Source organism: Xyrauchen texanus, chromosome 46 (assembly GCF_025860055.1).
Source record: "Xyrauchen texanus isolate HMW12.3.18 chromosome 46, RBS_HiC_50CHRs, whole genome shotgun sequence".
NCBI lineage: Eukaryota > Metazoa > Chordata > Actinopteri > Cypriniformes > Catostomidae > Xyrauchen > Xyrauchen texanus.
The window spans coordinates 20,791,413-20,808,904 of record NC_068321.1 but is presented as its reverse complement, the minus strand read 5'-3'; the positions used below and the strand labels follow the sequence as shown (position 1 = coordinate 20,808,904).

Below are 17,492 nucleotides of genomic sequence, written 5' to 3'. Positions count from 1 at the left end.
GTTAAATAATTTAACGAAAGACTAGAAGAAAACAAGTTCATTTAGATGTTACCACATAACTATGCAGGACAAATTTTAATAAATAAAATAAATATATATAAATACATATATAAATTGTATTTTAATTACAAAAAACATCCATATATTTGTGCATGAATATATATATATATATATATATATATATATATATATATATATATATATATATATATATATATATATTAAATAAGTTAATTAATTAATTAATTAAATGTGCAAGGAGATAAACAAATATATGCCCCAATTCATGTAAAAAAAACAAAAACATTATAATACAATATAAAAGATAAATAAATGGTTGGGAAAATGCTAAAAAGTTAACAGAATTGCATAATTGTTCATTTACTTCTGTATGTAGTTCTGTATTCATTTTTCCTTCCTGCAACATGCTAATGAGAGGATGTCAACAGCTTAATTATATATGTACTGTATATATACAATAGTGGCCAAAAATGTTGGCACCCTTGGTAAATATGAGCAAAGAAGGCTGTTGTTTATCCTTTTGATCTTAAATATATATATATATATATATTTTTAAATCGAACCTTTAATTGAAGTCAAACAATTGATAGAGGGTAAATATAAATACATCCTTTTTTAATACTGCCTGGAAAAGTATGTGTGTCTAAATAGTCTCCACGCACAGTGAGGAGGATGGTTCAAGTGGCCAAAGAATCTCCAAGGAACACAGCTGGAGAATTGCAGAAATGATTTGTGTCTTGGGTACAGCAAGTAAAAAAAAAAAGACAATCAGACATCACAAGTTGTTTGGGAGGGTTTCAAGAAAAAAGCCTCTGCTCTCATCCAACAACAAACTCAAGCGTCTTCAGCTTGCCAGACACAACTGGAACTTCAAATGGGACTAGATTCTATGGTCAGATAAAACAAAAAAAGAAGGACACCAGAGAAGGGTTTGGCATACACAGAGGTGAAGTACCACCTAATAACATGGTTAAATGTCGTGCTTCATCTTGAATGTTGTGGGGATATTTTTCTGCCAGAGGTCCTGGACATCTTGTTCGGATACACGGCATCATGGACTCTATCATATACCAACAGATAAAAAATCTAAACCTGGCTGCCTCTGCCAAAAAGCTTACAATGGGCCCTGGTTGGATCTTCCAGCAGGACAATGATCCAAAACAAACATCAAAATCAACACAAAATTGGTTCACTGACCACAAAATCGAGGTTCTGCCATGGCCATTCCAGTCCCCTGACCCGAACCCCATAGAACATGGGTGAACTGAAGAGGAGAGTCCACAAACATAGACCTCTGAATTTGAAGGATCTGGAGAGATTCTGTATGGATGAATGGTCTCTGATCCCTTGCCAGGTGTTCTCCAACCTCATTAGGCATTATAAGAGAAGACTCAGAACTTTTATCTTGGCAAAGGGAGGTTGCAATATCTATCTGTCTATCAATCTATCTAGGCTTTGTTAATAAAATAAGTATTAGTCTTCTTGTAAATTAAGTTATTCAATACATTTTCTTTAATACATTTTCTAGCATTTGTTCAAGTTACATATTTTATGTTGTACTACATTACAGTTTTACTCAATCACTTTGGCTCAATTCTTGAATGAGAATTATTTATTTTTTTCAAAACAGTAAGTTCAAATATCTGAACAGTTATTGTCTTGTTCACACCAGATTTGAATTTCTTATTCATGCAAAATTGCACATGTTTTGGCGGATGTGTGCAAAAGAGTAAGTACAATTGTCTACAATTTGCACAATAAATGCACATGGCTTGCTGATCAAAACTGATGAGTCGATTCTCTGTGAAATTGTCATACTCTTCACAACTTCTAAACATTCATTCATCATGTGAGCCATCACATGCAAAATGATCCATTCAGTTATCAAAATCTGTCAGACGTACATGTATATTCCATAAATATCTATGACATGGTGTGTTTGTGATGTCTGCTAAATCTCCCAGACCAACAAGAGCGACAGGATGTCCACCAAGAAGATGGGAACTTGAGGAGGTATGATTTATTGTTTTTTACAGAACTATTCTACAGGCAATTTTCTGCTCACTATATATGACTTTACATGAAAGAAATTTGTAATAAATGGACATGCAAATGTAAATTTTCGGTTTACATGTAACACATTGCTACAAAATAAATTTACTGTATACATACAAATGTGCATTTCCTTTTTATGTGTACTAGTATTGTACAGTATTGATGTTTTCCAGTAAACTGAACTTAAATCAGCTTCTAAAAAGCTCAGTGTGATGCACATTAGCATTCAGCTGGACAAAACTGACATTCTTGTATAGTACAGTAAGCAGTCATTTTGCAGACATGCAATAGAGTTGTGATGTCCCATAAAACAGTTGTGACAATTGCACTTACAGTTTAGAGAATGTTAAGACTGTTTCAAAAAAATGAGCCAAAGCGATTGAGAAAAACAGTAATAACTCTACACGTTTGGACTACATTGCCCAGCATTTCCAGAATGTGTTCTGACAAGTTTCGCCTTCTGTTGCAGCATTGACTATCTGGGCCATTTTCACAGATCTGTTTTGACTTGTTTCCGCCTTCTTTAACAATGTAAATATAACAAACTTTTGTATATTTCCAATTTTAAAAACATTTAGTGTACATTTATAACATTGTACTCTGTAATATATTACCCTGGAATAAGTAAAAATTAAAATGTTATACCACAGCTGTGAGGAGGCTTTTAATACATCTGAGGGACTGACAGAAAACGTGATCTATTTCTCTCTTCTTACTGCTGTTATTAAGTGCTGTATATTTATATCTTCTTTGCAAAGCTGTGAAAGCATAATCGTTTATCATTTTTACTAATGTATATGATTAAATCAGTTATTTTTCCTTGAAAAACTGTCATTTATCAGATATAGGTGGTATTCCAATCAAAAACAGTGTGACTTATCTTGGAGTAATTATATGTAAAGATGAGAATATACGCAGTGATTTAAATTTGGACTCAATCATTAAACAATAGATTTAATATGTGGTTACAAAGGGACTTGTCATTACAAGGGAGGATAATTTGTCCAATCTCCAGATCAGTTTATGTTTCCTTTTCACTTCATATTCTACTTCACTTTCACCTTCTAAAGTTGTGAAAAAGTTGGACAAATTACTTTTTGACATTATTTGGAAAACAAAACCACATTATGTGAGAAAAGAGGTATTGTGCAGTTCGTAGAATAATAGGGGGCCTAGAGGTACTCAGTTATGATACATTAAATAATGTATTCAAAATTAATTGGCTCACACAATTCTTAAAATAGAAAGATAATATGTTTACACCTTTCACAACTTCCTGTTTAAGTTATTAGGTGGCCTTGAATTCTTGTTAAAATGTAATTGTTCTGTCGACTAAATTCCAGTGAAATTTGCAAGATGGACATTGGGCATGGACATTGGCCTATAAGCATAATGTTCCCGTAGAATATACTATATTTGGAATAATAAAGATATTTTATACAAACACAGATCTCTGTTTTTTAATATATGGTTTGATAATAATATTGTATTGGTTAGACAGTTAATGAACAGTGATGGAGGTTTGTTATCATACACAGAATTTCTTAATAAGTTTAAAATCCTAATTAGACCTAAATAACTTGCAATTGTGATGGACGCTATACCCAAAAAGGTATTGTTTCTTCTCAAGAATGACTGTAGTGAAAATCCTAACCTCTTAACCTTAACATCTTAAAAGACAACGTTTCAAATAATTGCATTAGGAATTTAATAAATAATGTTACATGTCCCCCAGCTCGATTTTTTTGGTCATCAATATTTTGAGATTTAAATTGGCGTAAGGCTTGGAAAACAGCTGATAAATTCTTTGTTAATAACAAAATAAAGTAAGTTTCATATAAATAATGCATATAATTAATCTGTGAAACATGTATTGGAATGTTTCAAATTGAATATTGATTTCTTGTGTGAATTCTGTAATAATGAAAAAGAAACCATTTTTTATTTATTCTTTCATTGTATTTGCACAAAGATGTTTTGGGATGATGTTGAAAATGTCATTAAAAGGAAACTCAATGTAGATGTAAAACTGTGTAGGACTGATATAATGATATACTGTATGTTAATGACTGTGGGATATAACGATAAAGCATATATAATTTAATTGCTAGTTTTAATGGGGAAGTTTCATATACATAAATTCATTTTTTTTTTTTTTTCATTTTATAAATGATTTTAAGCAGTACTGCAATATTTTGTATAAGTGAAAAAATACAAAAAAATAAAAAATCATCAGGGCTTGTAATATTGTTTGAAAATACAAAATTGATATATAAATGGCACCTTATCCTTTTGTTTGTTTGTTTGTTTGTTTGTTTTGTTCTATACTCTGGCATTTTTATCTGTTTAATTTTTCTATATCTTATCATTTGAATAACTGAACCCTTTGTACCTGAGATAGAAATTATGCAATGTTGATTGTGTGGAATTTTCTCTTGATGTTATTTATGTTAATATGCAGTTTAAATAAAAACAAATAATAATAAATAAATAAATAAAAACTTCTGCTCCCCAACCCGGATGTGTGAAATGGGGGCTCCTACTATCAGTCTGTGATTGGACAGTTGAGACGTCGTTCATGTGGATTCACCAACGACAACAAGGGCGGGACCTGTCTGCAGTCTATCAGGACTACATATCCCGTGATTATTTATAGTGGTTTTCGCAATCCCCTCTAATCGCATCATCCAGCGGTTTCTGGATCCCTCGGATAAAACTGGAGGATTGAAGCGGATTGTGTTTACATGATTTTTGGCTGTTCCTGAAAGCAGAAGCAGCGATGATAATGGACTTAAATGCCATCATAGAGAAAATGGAAACGGGCGATCAAGACGCCGCGTTGACAGCTTTACAGACCTATAATAAAGAGGTAACTGTCAGTGCATTATAAATGTATGTAAAACAAGGCTGTTATAATGTGATGCATGTGTACGTTATGGGAGGAAGTGTCTATTGTGAGGGTTTTCCAATAGATCGTGTATGAATTCGTTTGCTGCACGGTGATATTAGGCTGATAAATCAGTGTTTTGTAAACATTGCATAACAAACACCATCGATGCGGATCTTCCATAATCAGAATGATACATGTTTTGTGGGGTTATCGTAAATGTAAACGCATAATAAAATTGCATTAGTAAATGAAATAAATTGTTACATCCTTAGCCTTTATAGATGTGGATGTCATAGCGTTTTATCAATAGAGTGTTGTTTGTTATACATTTAGAATATAATAGAATAAAATAATGTTGAATAACAGAACATAAAATATAGTACAGAAGGGAATGCAATAGAATAGAACAGAATAGAAGATGTAGAATGAAAAAAGATAGAATAGAATAAAACAGAACAGAATAGTATAGTATTGGATTGTAAAAAATATATAGAGAGCAGAAGGGAATGTAATAGAATAGAATGTATTTGAATAGAATAGAACAGAGTAGAAAATGCAGAATAAAACAGATGAGAATAGAGTAGAATAACAGAACCTAAAATATAGAAAAGAAGGGAATGTAATAGAATATATATTTTTGAATAGAATAGAGGAGAGTAGAATATATATAATAAAATAGAACAGAATAACATATAGAACAGAATTCAATATAATTTCATTGAATAGAATAGAGCAGAGTGTATAGATGGATAGATGGATGGATGGATGGATGGATGGATGGATGAATGGATGGATAGATAGATAGATAGATAGATAGATAGATAGATAGATAGAATAGAATAACAGAATAGAACAGTGGAGAATGTTATAGAATATAATTTCATTATATAAAATAGAGCAGAGTGGATTTCTATTTTGTTCAAAACAGATCAGAATAGAATACAAAATATACCATCATGTTTTCCTGACAGGTATTCAAAAAGCAATTATATTATTATTTAGAATTTTAACATTAAGAGGCTTGATAAATAAAGCTGAGCACTTTTGTGCTGTGACTTGACTCTTGACTCACATCATCTAGTTTTGAAGACATTATGCAGGCAGGGATGTACTTCAGATGTTCTCTCTCTCGCCACTGCGTGATAGTCCACACACACACACACACACACACACACACACAGCAATTTAGAGTCTCCAATTCACTTAACCTGCATGTTTTTGGAAGTGTGGGGGAAACCAGAGCACCCAGAGGAAACCCACACAAACACACGGAGAACATGCAAACTCCACACAGAAAGGCCCTAGTTGCTCTGGGACTCAAACCCAGGACCTTCTTGCTGTGAGGCAACAGTGCTTACCACTGAGCCACCGTGCTGTTAAACAAATATATTATTCAAGTCAATTTGAACTAACTAGAACTGATACAACTGAATTTGTCATATGCTGTTTTTTAGGCCATCGAGCCCTCCATTTGAGCTATTTTTTTATTTATATTTAAAAGCACATCTAAAGGCTAAGCGGAGACCTTTAGATTTTTACGGAATGATCCTAATATGATTAGAATTAGGTTAATGTGCGATACTGATCCAGCAAGAAACTGACTTCCCTTGATAGTCATGTGGGTTGAAGAACTTTGCATGATGCAGGTAGGATTAGGACTCAAGCAACATAAATAGATTTCTTAGGCTCATACTGATGCTTCGTGAGCTGGTATCACAGAGGTTTGCCCAGTTAAGCGCTCTAATCTTACTTTAAGACATAATTGATAATACTGTCAGTAGTAAACAGAGCAAGATATTATGGTTTTATTATTACCATTTAGTTTACAGCCTGTAAAGGAATCATATGTTTTATGTAATAGCAGCAGCTGAGATCTTATTTTCTTTTGTATTATCTCACTGCATAAAGCGTATTTCCATTTATGTTTTCATATATGTACAGTATATAGTGTTTTTCACCGTTGTATTAATATGTGTCATTTTTTATGTGTTTTTTTCACTTCTAGAAGTCACAGTGTTTTTCGTTTACCACAGGGGAGGAGGAAGACAGAGAGGTAGGCCTTACCTGTCGTCATAATGTAAACAGTCAGCAAATCAGCCCAGCAAAACAAGCTTTTTATTGCTATCTCTAGCCATTTCAGACATTGCATTAATATTGTACTAGCAAAGATTTTCACAATGGATTTACAATAAACATAAGAAGCCTCTACGCCTTATGTCAGATAATGATTCATATATTTATTGCACACTTGTTTAATGTTTTTAAAATGTGTACTTCTTTTGTGCTTGCCTTTTGAGGTAGAATGGACATTTGCCAGAAGTATATGGATAGCTCATGTTAGTGCAGCATTAGTGTAGAACCCCAAAAGTCATTTTGTCATTCCTGATTGGCTAAGAATACAGACTAGATGAATTTGGTGGGCTGACTTGGCAATAAAAACAAAGAAGGTTTTTATAATATCACATGATGGGAAAGAAGGAATTTGTAATATAATACTGTGTAGAGATGTTTGCAGAACATCTTTAATGGGGATCAATGGGGTTCAGACAAGCCAAAAATGGCATCACTATAGACTTTTTTGTTGTTGTTCGCAGTGTTTACACCAGGATTATTTTCCCATTTCAGCACATTGTTGGTGATGTTGGCATTATAGTTTGACCAATATGGATTGTTTAATGGTGAAAGTGTTGGGTGGTTGATGGTCTATATAATACTGATACATAATTAAACTTTTGACAGATGAACTGGATTACAATAATAATAATAATTTCATACATTTATATAGTTCTTTTCTAGGCACTCAAAATGCTTTACATAGTATAGGAGGATCCTCCTCAACCACCACCTTTGTGCAGCATCCACCTGGATAATGCGACGGCAGCCATAACATGCCAGAATGCCCACCACACACCAGCTATTGGTGGAGAGGAGGGTTGAGTGATGTAGCTAATTCAGGGATGGAGATTATTAGGGGGTTATGATAGATAAGGGCCAATGGAGGAATATGGCCAGGACACGGGGGTTATACCCCTACACATTTATGAGAAGTGCCCTGGGATTTTTAATGACCACAGACAGGACCTTGGTTTAACATCTCATCCGAAAGACGGTGCTTTTTAAAATATAGTGTCCCCGTCACTATACCATACTGAGGTGTTAGGACCACACAGACCGCGGTGTGAGCATCTCATGCTGGCCTCCCTAATACCACTTCCACAATAATAAACATGTACATAAAGTGTGTATTGTGCTGTTATACATGTATGTATTTCATTTTAATATGTATACAATTATATATAGATATATAAATAGCAACAATACTTTGAATGTAGCAGCAATAGGCTAAGAGGTTACACTGAAGGTAGAACAGATGCAAAAAATGTTGATGTTACAGTGTTACTGTTGGATAGGCTACATAAGATTCATTTGTCACAGATCCATTAACTTTTAAAAACAAAATGTAATAGTAAAAGGCACATATTTACATTCTTAAAAATGTGTTTTAAAAGACCACTGCAACTATTTCAGCTCAATAGTTCTGTAATTCTTCTGTTTTCAGGGGTCATCCTGTCCCCAGACCAATTTATTTCTGTTACATTAAATCTGAACTAACATATTGAATTGAAAAGCCCCTTTCCACAACAAACCAACAGTTTGCAAACAGCAATACTGACTTATCATTACAATATATAGATTATGACTTTAACATGTCTCTTTAACATTATCTCTGTGTGATATGGTGTGGATCTTGTAAGTGACTGATGTTGAACGAATTTCGTTTAAAGCATTGCATCACAGACAGGCTTCAAATAGATGATCAGATCTCATTTACTGTGTTGCTTGATTGGGTCATGAAAGGACATGTTACAGTTGGATTCCAAATTGGGAACAGCAGTTATGGAGGTTTGCAGTGTAGAGAGTAGGAAGTCTCTGTAGTGTCGTACAGTTAGGGAAAATTTTTGCAATTATTCGTCAGTCACCCATGTATATACTGAGCTGTTTACAATAACAACAATGAACGATGTCTCTATTTCCCGGATTTCAAACCCAGTTCATTAAATTACCTTGGGATGGGAGGTAAACATGCAGATTCATTAAAAATAATGTTGTTAGTGAGTCTTATTAGTTTTGATATGGATAAAGCAGCTACTCTAGTAAAAACAGGACACATATCTTGCAATACAAAAGTGTTTTGAAGCATGAATTTAAAGATGTAAGTGGCAAACCACATTGAATCACATGAAAATCGCACAATTGAGATATTAGGCCTCTCACATCCAAACAATGGGTTGCAGCTCTTTGCAAAGTGCTTCTTCTTTTCTTTTTTTAAATAGCCAATAGCCTTTAGTTTATTTCATAGCCATGAACATGATTTGCTATTTACTATTGCTAGCCAGATGTAGGAGGAATGGGGGGTTATTTTTAGAATAATATTTTTAGCTCTGTAGGTCCTGTAAGTCTTTTTTTATTATAAATCTCCACTTTCACTTAATATAAAATCTGAGTCTTGAAGCAAAACCAGGTGATCAAAGGCTTCATTTCACTGTATCTCTCACTGTTCTCAGCGGCTGGGCGAGCTAGTGCTTGGCTTCCTGGAGCGAGACCTCCAACCGTCATGTCAGCTGGCCTGCCTGGAAAGCATCCGAATCCTCTCGCGTGATAAGAAGAGCCTGGCTCCATTCACCACCCGCCATGCGATGCAGATACTGATCCGACACGCCTGCCTGGGTCAGGTCGAGGGCATCACACCTGAGATCCCAGACCTGGAAGTGATCGTGGAAGCCCTGAAGTGCTTATGCAACATTGTCTTCAACAGCGAAGCAGCTCAGGAGGCGGGGGCGGAGCTTCAGTTGATCATGGGATTGGTTGAGAGGATGAAACAGTGCCGCGAGCCTCAGTGGAATCATGACGTTCGATTCTTCGACCTGCGGCTCACGTTTCTGATTACCGCCCTCCGTGTGGATGTGAGAGCTCAGCTGGCACGCGAGCTGCGGGGTGTTAGTCTGCTGTCAGAGGCTCTGGATGCCACGCTTGACCTCTGTTGGCCTGACACATACGAAGTTGCCCGTGCGGGTGTGGATGGGTGCTCAGAGCTGCCCCCGTTGGGGAGGCAGGAGACGGAGCGAGCTATGGAAATCTTAAAGATTCTTTTCAATGTCACCTTCGATTCCAACCGTCGAAAGGTGGACGAGGTTAGACTGATGTGTTTGCATCCACCACAATCGAGGGCAACAGTGCCCGGCCCACTTTTTCAACAGTCTTGGTTCCAGAAGTAATTTTCACATACATTTTTTCCATAGGGATTTCGTAAAAGTCTTTATAGATGAGTTGTAAGCAATGAACCAAACCAACAAGCAAGGAGGTGCATCACAACATTACAAATAATAAATGTGTTTATCGAAATTAAGAAAACTGAACACGCTAAACTTTTTAATTAATTACATACGTTAACACGTTCATTCTGACAGCTCTAATACAAATATATCAATAGTTTTAGAGTGTGGGAAGACTGACTAGTCATTCACAGTGCGTCATTTAAGTGTTCTCCAGAGCTCTTTTGCTGCACTTCGTTTGCAGCAACTCTCTGATTGGTAGATTTTTCTAAGCTGGATCATGGGTAATGTAGTTATTCACCACAAATTCCAATATTAAATTGAAATAATATAGACTGATGGCCTTAGCAGAAGTATACACCACCCATTAACATCCTCAGAGCTCATGGTATGTCAGTCTTTAAAGGTTTATAAGTTATCGTTAAAATCAATTTCCCACTGGAAATAATAAATTGGATTTTAACTTCTGGAACCAGACTGTTGTGCTCCATATTGCAAACTGAATTGTGATTGGTTCCCTTTCTTCCATTTAAAAAAAAATTATTTCAGTAAGCTTAGAACCTTTAACACTTTGGTTATTTTGTGCTCTTGCAAAAGTATTTGGTATTTGCCTGTCTTTCTACATTGCTTGCAATTTTAACAAAGTGTTTGGGTGTTTTTTATAACCTCACAAATATAATGTCAATATCATGCCCATACAGAAGCTTGTTGAATAGGTATTACACATCCATTCCAATTTGATTGTTCACTCAGTGTAAATAACAGTGTTTAATTAGTGAACCAGATCTAATGTTGGATCATGGGACTTACATTCTGCTGGTGTGTTTGGCCCAGGAGGAAGCAGCCACTTATAGACACCTGGGTGCCATACTGAGACACTGCATTATGAGCACCTCAGAGGGGGAGGAACACACAGAGGAGATGCACAGGTGCACATAGATAAACACACACACACACACACACACATCTAATATTTTTGGAAAATATGGACTCAAGGATTTATGGATTGTAAGGCCACTCAGTAATATGCAAAACTGAATTATGAACTTGAAACAGTTACACACTGGCACAGATTCTGTTAAGTATGACTGAGTGCCTTGCTCTGATTTGTAACAATTCTTAATAAATTAGAGCAGATCCATTGGGACCTTGTTGCTAGCTAATTAGTCATTTTGTGAAAAGAAAAGCTTCAAGGCTGGATTTTTGTGCCACATGAATACCCCATTATTCTTATCAGTCCATATTTTTGGGTTAAATGTAAATGTGATTTCTTTTTCTACAGCCACACAGTGAACCTTCTGGGGAACCTGCCCCTTCCATGTCTTGATGTCTTGCTGATGCCTAAAGTCCAGCAGGGGTCTATTGAGTACATGGGCGTCAACATGGATGCCGTCAAAGTGTTGCTGCAGTTTATGGAGAAAAGACTCGACAGGGTGAGCACTGGATACAAAATAATTATTTCAATACAGCATAAACACTCTATAGATATTTGTAACTGTTCAAAGGTGGGAAAGGAGGAGGAAAAATAAACATAAACTTTAATGATATGAATTAACTTAAAACAACATAAAAAATTAGGCCACGTGCATCTCTCTCTCTCGAACTGGCACCTCCGGCTCCCCTTTATCTCACTCTCCAACTGACTGATTCATGCACTATCATGGCCCGGCCATTATCCTCGTCACAATATTTAATAGCACAATTTGCTAGATACTATTGAGAAAACTTTAACAACATGTATGAAATCAAGTGTCTACATTAAATCACATCTCTTCCATGATAATATGGTACTTTTTTCAAGCTAGCTGCAACTGCCAAGACATTTTGTCAATCAGTTGGTTTCTACTTTTGTCATTTTGGGCTGGGTGCTCTGCCCACAGTGAAATCTCATTAGTTGAAAATTCTCCATACCTGTGGATTAAAGGAATAGTTCGCCCAAAAATTATAATTCTCATAATTTACTCAACCTCATGCCATCCCTGATGTGTATGACTTTCTATCATCTGCTGAACAAAAACTAAGATTTTTAGAATATCTCAGCTCTGTAGGTCCATACAATGCAAGTGAATTGAGACCACAATTTCTAAGCTCAAAAAGCATTTAAAGGCAGCGTAAAAGTAATCCATATGACTCCAGTGTTTTAATCCATGTCTTCGGAAGCGATATGATACAGTAAGTTTGAGTGAAAAACATATCAATATTTAAGTCCTTTTTTACTTTAAATCTCCATTTTGATTTTCACATTCTTCTTCTTTTTTATTTGGCGATTCGCATTAGTTGTGCATATCGCCACCTACTGGGTATGGAGGAGAATTTATAGAAAAAAAGACTTAAATATTGGTCTGTTTCTCTAACAAACCTGTCATATAGAGCTGAAACAATCTTCTAAAATGTTTTTTTGTGTTTAGCATAGGAAAGAAAGTCATACACATCTGGGATGGCATTAGGGAGAGTAAATGATGAGAGAATTTTAATTTTGTGGTGAATTGTCCCTTTAAACATCAAATATGTTCTGATTGGCTGTGATTTTGTCGCTTCATGCATCATTTAGCATTAAGTGAGAACAGAAAAATGACTTAAACATTAGAAATTTTATGCTTAGTTAGGAAAAAGTGTAAAACCTGTGATAAAGTTAATTTGTTATTTCTGTTCCGGGAGCTGCTGTCCCTGCTAAATTGACCAGATTAACCAGCGTGCAATTCCCAGCTGGTTAAGGCTGGTTAGTGCTGGTCTTGCTGGTGGACCAGCATAGCCATGCTTTTCAGCAGCAAAACCTATCTGGTAAATCTGGTTAAGCTAGCTAAGAAGCCTGGTGGAGACAGCAGCACACCAGCATCCCATGCTGGGGGACCAGCACACAAAACACAGCAGGGCAACACTTGTTTTATCAGTGTCCTGGTTCATTTGTTATTTTTTTGCTGGGCGCATTGGGAGAGTGTGCAATGCCTTGGGGGATTTTTACATCAGGACACAGCTGGTGCTCAGATATATATAACAATTTGATTCCTCACTGTCTCCACCTGTTATATTTCTAGGGAGACAAGCTCAAGGAAACCCTGCTGCCTTCATTAAATTTACTGACGGAGAGTGCCCGGATTCACAGAGAGACAAGGAAATTCTTACGAATGAAAGTGAGACTGGATTAAGACTTTTCTTTGGAGATCGTTAAGAGAGATTTCTTTGTTCTGATGAAGTACTGTATGTTTGTGTGTGCTAATTCTTGTGTGTCTGCTCAGGTGCTTCCCCCATTACGAGATGTCAAAAACCGACCCGAGGTTGGTCATGCCCTGCGAAACAAGCTGGTGCGTCTAATGACCCACATAGACACAGACGTGAAGCACTGTGCCGCTGAGTTCCTGTTTGTGCTGTGCAAAGAGAGCGGTATGCTAAATTTCAATAAAATAAAATATTCGGTTTGGAAAGTTCACCCAAAAATGAAAGTTATCTCATCATTTACCCTCATTCCATAACAGATGTGCAGGGGTGTAGCAGTCATTTTAAAAGTGTGTGTGTGTGTGTGTGTGTGTGGGAGGGGGGCACAGTTGTCAGTAGGTGGTTCGCACAGACCCAACATTTACAGTGCAGTATTAATACATTACAGTATATATTAATATATATGTATTATTTTTATATATATATATATATATATATATATATATAGATATAGATATATATATGTATTATTTACTTTTAATATTTGTAGTATTTTAAAGATTGAAGTGTTGCGAAATCTGCTGCAAAATAAAGGGCAGCTTTCACACATAACAATAAAATACTGAGCACAACCTGGTCCTGAATAAATTATTTAATCAATTACAATAATGACAATTGTGCATGTGCACAATTTTATTTTTTACTCTGTGCTTGTGCATTGTGGGATTTAAATGTGTGTAGTGTTTTGACTACATTCACCAAAATTCGTTCAGATCCATTTAATTATACAGTGACCATTTCTGGTGATGCCAGAAAGTGGTGAAAAATGAGCATCTTGTGTGGAATTAGTTAGTCACTAAATCAACGATCAAACAGACTTACAAAGAGACTTTAGTAGAGGTTTTAAGTATTATAAGAACAAAGCAAATCTATCATATCCCTACAGTTAGTACAAACATAGAGGTAAAAAAACAGGATCTGATATTAAAAATAGCTTTACATATTTACCACGGATCTAGTAGTCTGCTTAAATTGGCAAAAACAACCAATCAAACTATTACCTCACAAACAATGTAAAAAGCATAACTTAATGAAGACTCATGTGCTGATATAAATTCCACTTACAATGTATGCTTAAAAGAAGGATTGTCCCTTGTTTGTTTTCTGCAGTGCATTTCACGTAATACGCAAGATCGATATGCAGATAAATAACTCTTGTTTGTGTTTCTCATCTCTAGATTATTAATTTAGATCAACATCAATGCAGATAATTTTTTTATAAATAAGCATTGTTGAAAGTAACTTTGTAGAAATGAATGGATTCTAACTAACGGCCTATTATGTAAGGGTTGTTTTGGCTCATGAAACTCACCTATGATTGGCTGGATTGTCTCTCAATCAGCCCAAAGTAACAAAACGCAAAGAATACTGTATACACCATTTGGACTCGTATGGGTTTAGCTTGGAAAAGTGTGGGGGACAAAAAGCATCTTTTTAAAGAGTGCGGGGGACGTGTCCTGCGGCTGCTATGCCCTTGCTGATGTGTATGACTTCTTTCTTCTGCTGAAGTCAAATGACATTTTTTTGAAAATATGATAGGTGTGGGTGAGAAACAGATCAATAACTTTTTCCCAATAAATCTCACATTCACATTCTTCTTTTGTTTTTGGCAATTCACGATCTTCGTGTATATCGCCACCTACTGGGCAGGGAGGAGAATGTTTAGTAAAAAAGGACTTAAATATTGATCTGTTTCTCACCCACATCTATCATACCGATTCAGAAGATTTGGATTTAAACACTGGAGTCATTTGGATTACTTTTATGTGGCCTTTATGTGCTTCTTGGACCTTCAAAGTTTTGGCAACCATTCACTTGCATTGTATGGGCCTTCACAGTTGAGATATTCTTCTAAAAATATGTTTGTGTTAAGCAGAAGAAAAAAAGTCATACATGGATGGCATGAGGGTGAGAAAATGATGAGAGAATTTTCATTTTGGGTAGAACTATTCCTTTAAAGGTGACATGTGTAATTTTTACATTCGAATAATGAATTAGAGCATATATAATTGCGTACTAGGAATTTTCAAGGAAGGTGGAGGTTCATAATGGCTCTCTGTTCTGTCATGTATCAGTTTCCAGGTTTATCAAGTATACAGGTTACGGTAACGCGGCAGGGCTGCTAGCCGCTCGTGGCCTGATGCGAGGGGGTCGAGACCCCGGACACTACTCCGAGGACGAGGACAGCGATACTGAGGAGTACAGAGAGGCGAAGCCTCAGTACGTCACAACCAATAAGATGAAAGTGTAAAACAGTATTTCCTGAAGTATTTTATTGATACAAAATTTACAAGATTAGCAGCATCCATTGAGAGCTACTTAAAGGAATAGTTCACCCAAAAATATAAATTCTCTCATGATTGACTCACCTTTAAGCCATCCCAGATGTGTGTGTCTTTCCTTCTTCAGCAGAAGCAAATTGAAGATTTTTATGTCCATACAATAAAAGTGAATGGGTGCCATGAGGCTGCTGGCTGTTTGACGGTCTAAAACACATATTTATGCAGCTTAAAAGTAATCCACATGACTCCAGTCAATCAATTAATGCCTTCGATAGGTTTGACCAAATCGATAGGTTTGTGTAAAAAATAAATCGAAAATTACAATTATTAACTTTTAAAAAAACGCTTCCTGGTATCAGTCGACCCATCACCGAGCTGCCGTGTGACCAAACATTCAAGGGTATGTAAACTTTTGATCAGGACCATTTGGGTGATTTCTGTTAGCATTATGATTTAAAAAGGAGCCAAACAACTATGTGATAATAAATGGCTTCATATTATCACTATCCTTAAATAAAGGAAATTATTTTTTTGCATGATCAGTTTATTTTCAGAATCAATGCAGGATGTGCATATATAAAATATTATATACTCTGTTACATTCTCTAAACATAACTAGATAGCAGCTTGTCCTCATGCAAGATTGTAGGATGCAGTAATGGCCACCTGCAAATGTAATGTAAGAGATGTTTGTTCTTTGTGCTGTACAGTATCAATCCTGTAACCGGACGTGTGGAGGAAGAGCAGCCCAACCCTATGGAGGGAATGACTGAAGAACAGAAAGAGTCCGAGGCCATGAAACTAGTCAACATGTTCGACAAACTCTCCAGGTTACTATTTTGGAAAACCTAAACATTACAAGCAGGAATTCTAACACATGTATTAACAGTATAATGTCAGCTGTCCAAACAAGTAATTGTAAAAATTGTTTTTTTAGGGAGCAAGTCATCCAGCCAATGATAATTGGAGCTGATGGTAAAATGACCTCATTGGAACCACAAGAACTCCAATTTTTAGCCCAACAACAGTTTGGAGAGCCCAATAATTCTGAAAGCGACAGCGATACAAACTAATGGGGTGTACCAGAATTACTATGATAGGATATTTGGAATGTTGCAGTTCAGTAACGAGCACTTGAGTCCTTTTACAGGACAGATTATTTAATGCTTATTTAAACGTTAACAAAAACTCTTGGTGAATCATATTAAAGAATCAAATCTTTTGACACAACTTCTTGATTTGTACTCATGATGAAAACACCTGGTGATGTTTTTCTCAGTTCATTTGAGGTTTATAGTGTTGGTCTGTTTTTAGGTAATATATTCTGTACAAGGACACTGAAAACGTGGTTTGGTTGTACAGCGCTAGAGTTAATTTACAGTAATGAAACTACCACCATATGATGTCATGGAAGCAAAAAAAGACAGAAAAAAATAAAGAATGTGGCCTAAGAATAATGTTACAAGATGATAATGATAATAATATTAATGATGACAAAGACAAAGCACTGCTATTTATTTATTTATTGGTTTAAGGATGAACCGAACTGAGCATGGAAATACTTAAAGTTACGATAAATAAAATAAACAGAGTTTACAAGATATATCATATTTTATGAGAATCATTCTTCCTTTTAACTTAAACATTTAGATTTTTAGGCCTCCTGTGTTCAATTCTGTTCTGTGGCAAGATTGTCAT

The 17,492-nt window shown here is 35.7% G+C and overlaps 1 protein-coding gene across 2 annotated transcripts; it reads left to right on the top strand.

Annotated features, from left to right (window-relative positions):
• Nucleotides 1-4,747: 4,747 nt before the first annotated feature.
• On the top strand, nucleotides 4,748-17,397 carry ric8a (RIC8 guanine nucleotide exchange factor A). Of its 2 annotated transcripts, none has more exons than XM_052119833.1 (10): nucleotides 4,748-4,945; nucleotides 6,972-7,019; nucleotides 9,532-10,158; nucleotides 11,134-11,228; nucleotides 11,582-11,732; nucleotides 13,335-13,430; nucleotides 13,536-13,680; nucleotides 15,588-15,732; nucleotides 16,505-16,624; nucleotides 16,732-17,397. In XM_052119833.1, the coding sequence occupies exons 1-10, from the start codon at nucleotides 4,856-4,858 to the stop codon at nucleotides 16,865-16,867; spliced, it is 1,653 nt and encodes a 550-aa protein (XP_051975793.1). In that variant the 5' UTR covers nucleotides 4,748-4,855; the 3' UTR covers nucleotides 16,868-17,397. The 2 variants fall into 2 exon arrangements, with proteins under 2 accessions (XP_051975793.1, XP_051975792.1); XM_052119832.1 differs by having other exon boundaries at nucleotides 15,588-15,759.
• The last annotated feature ends 95 nt before the right edge of the window (nucleotides 17,398-17,492 follow it).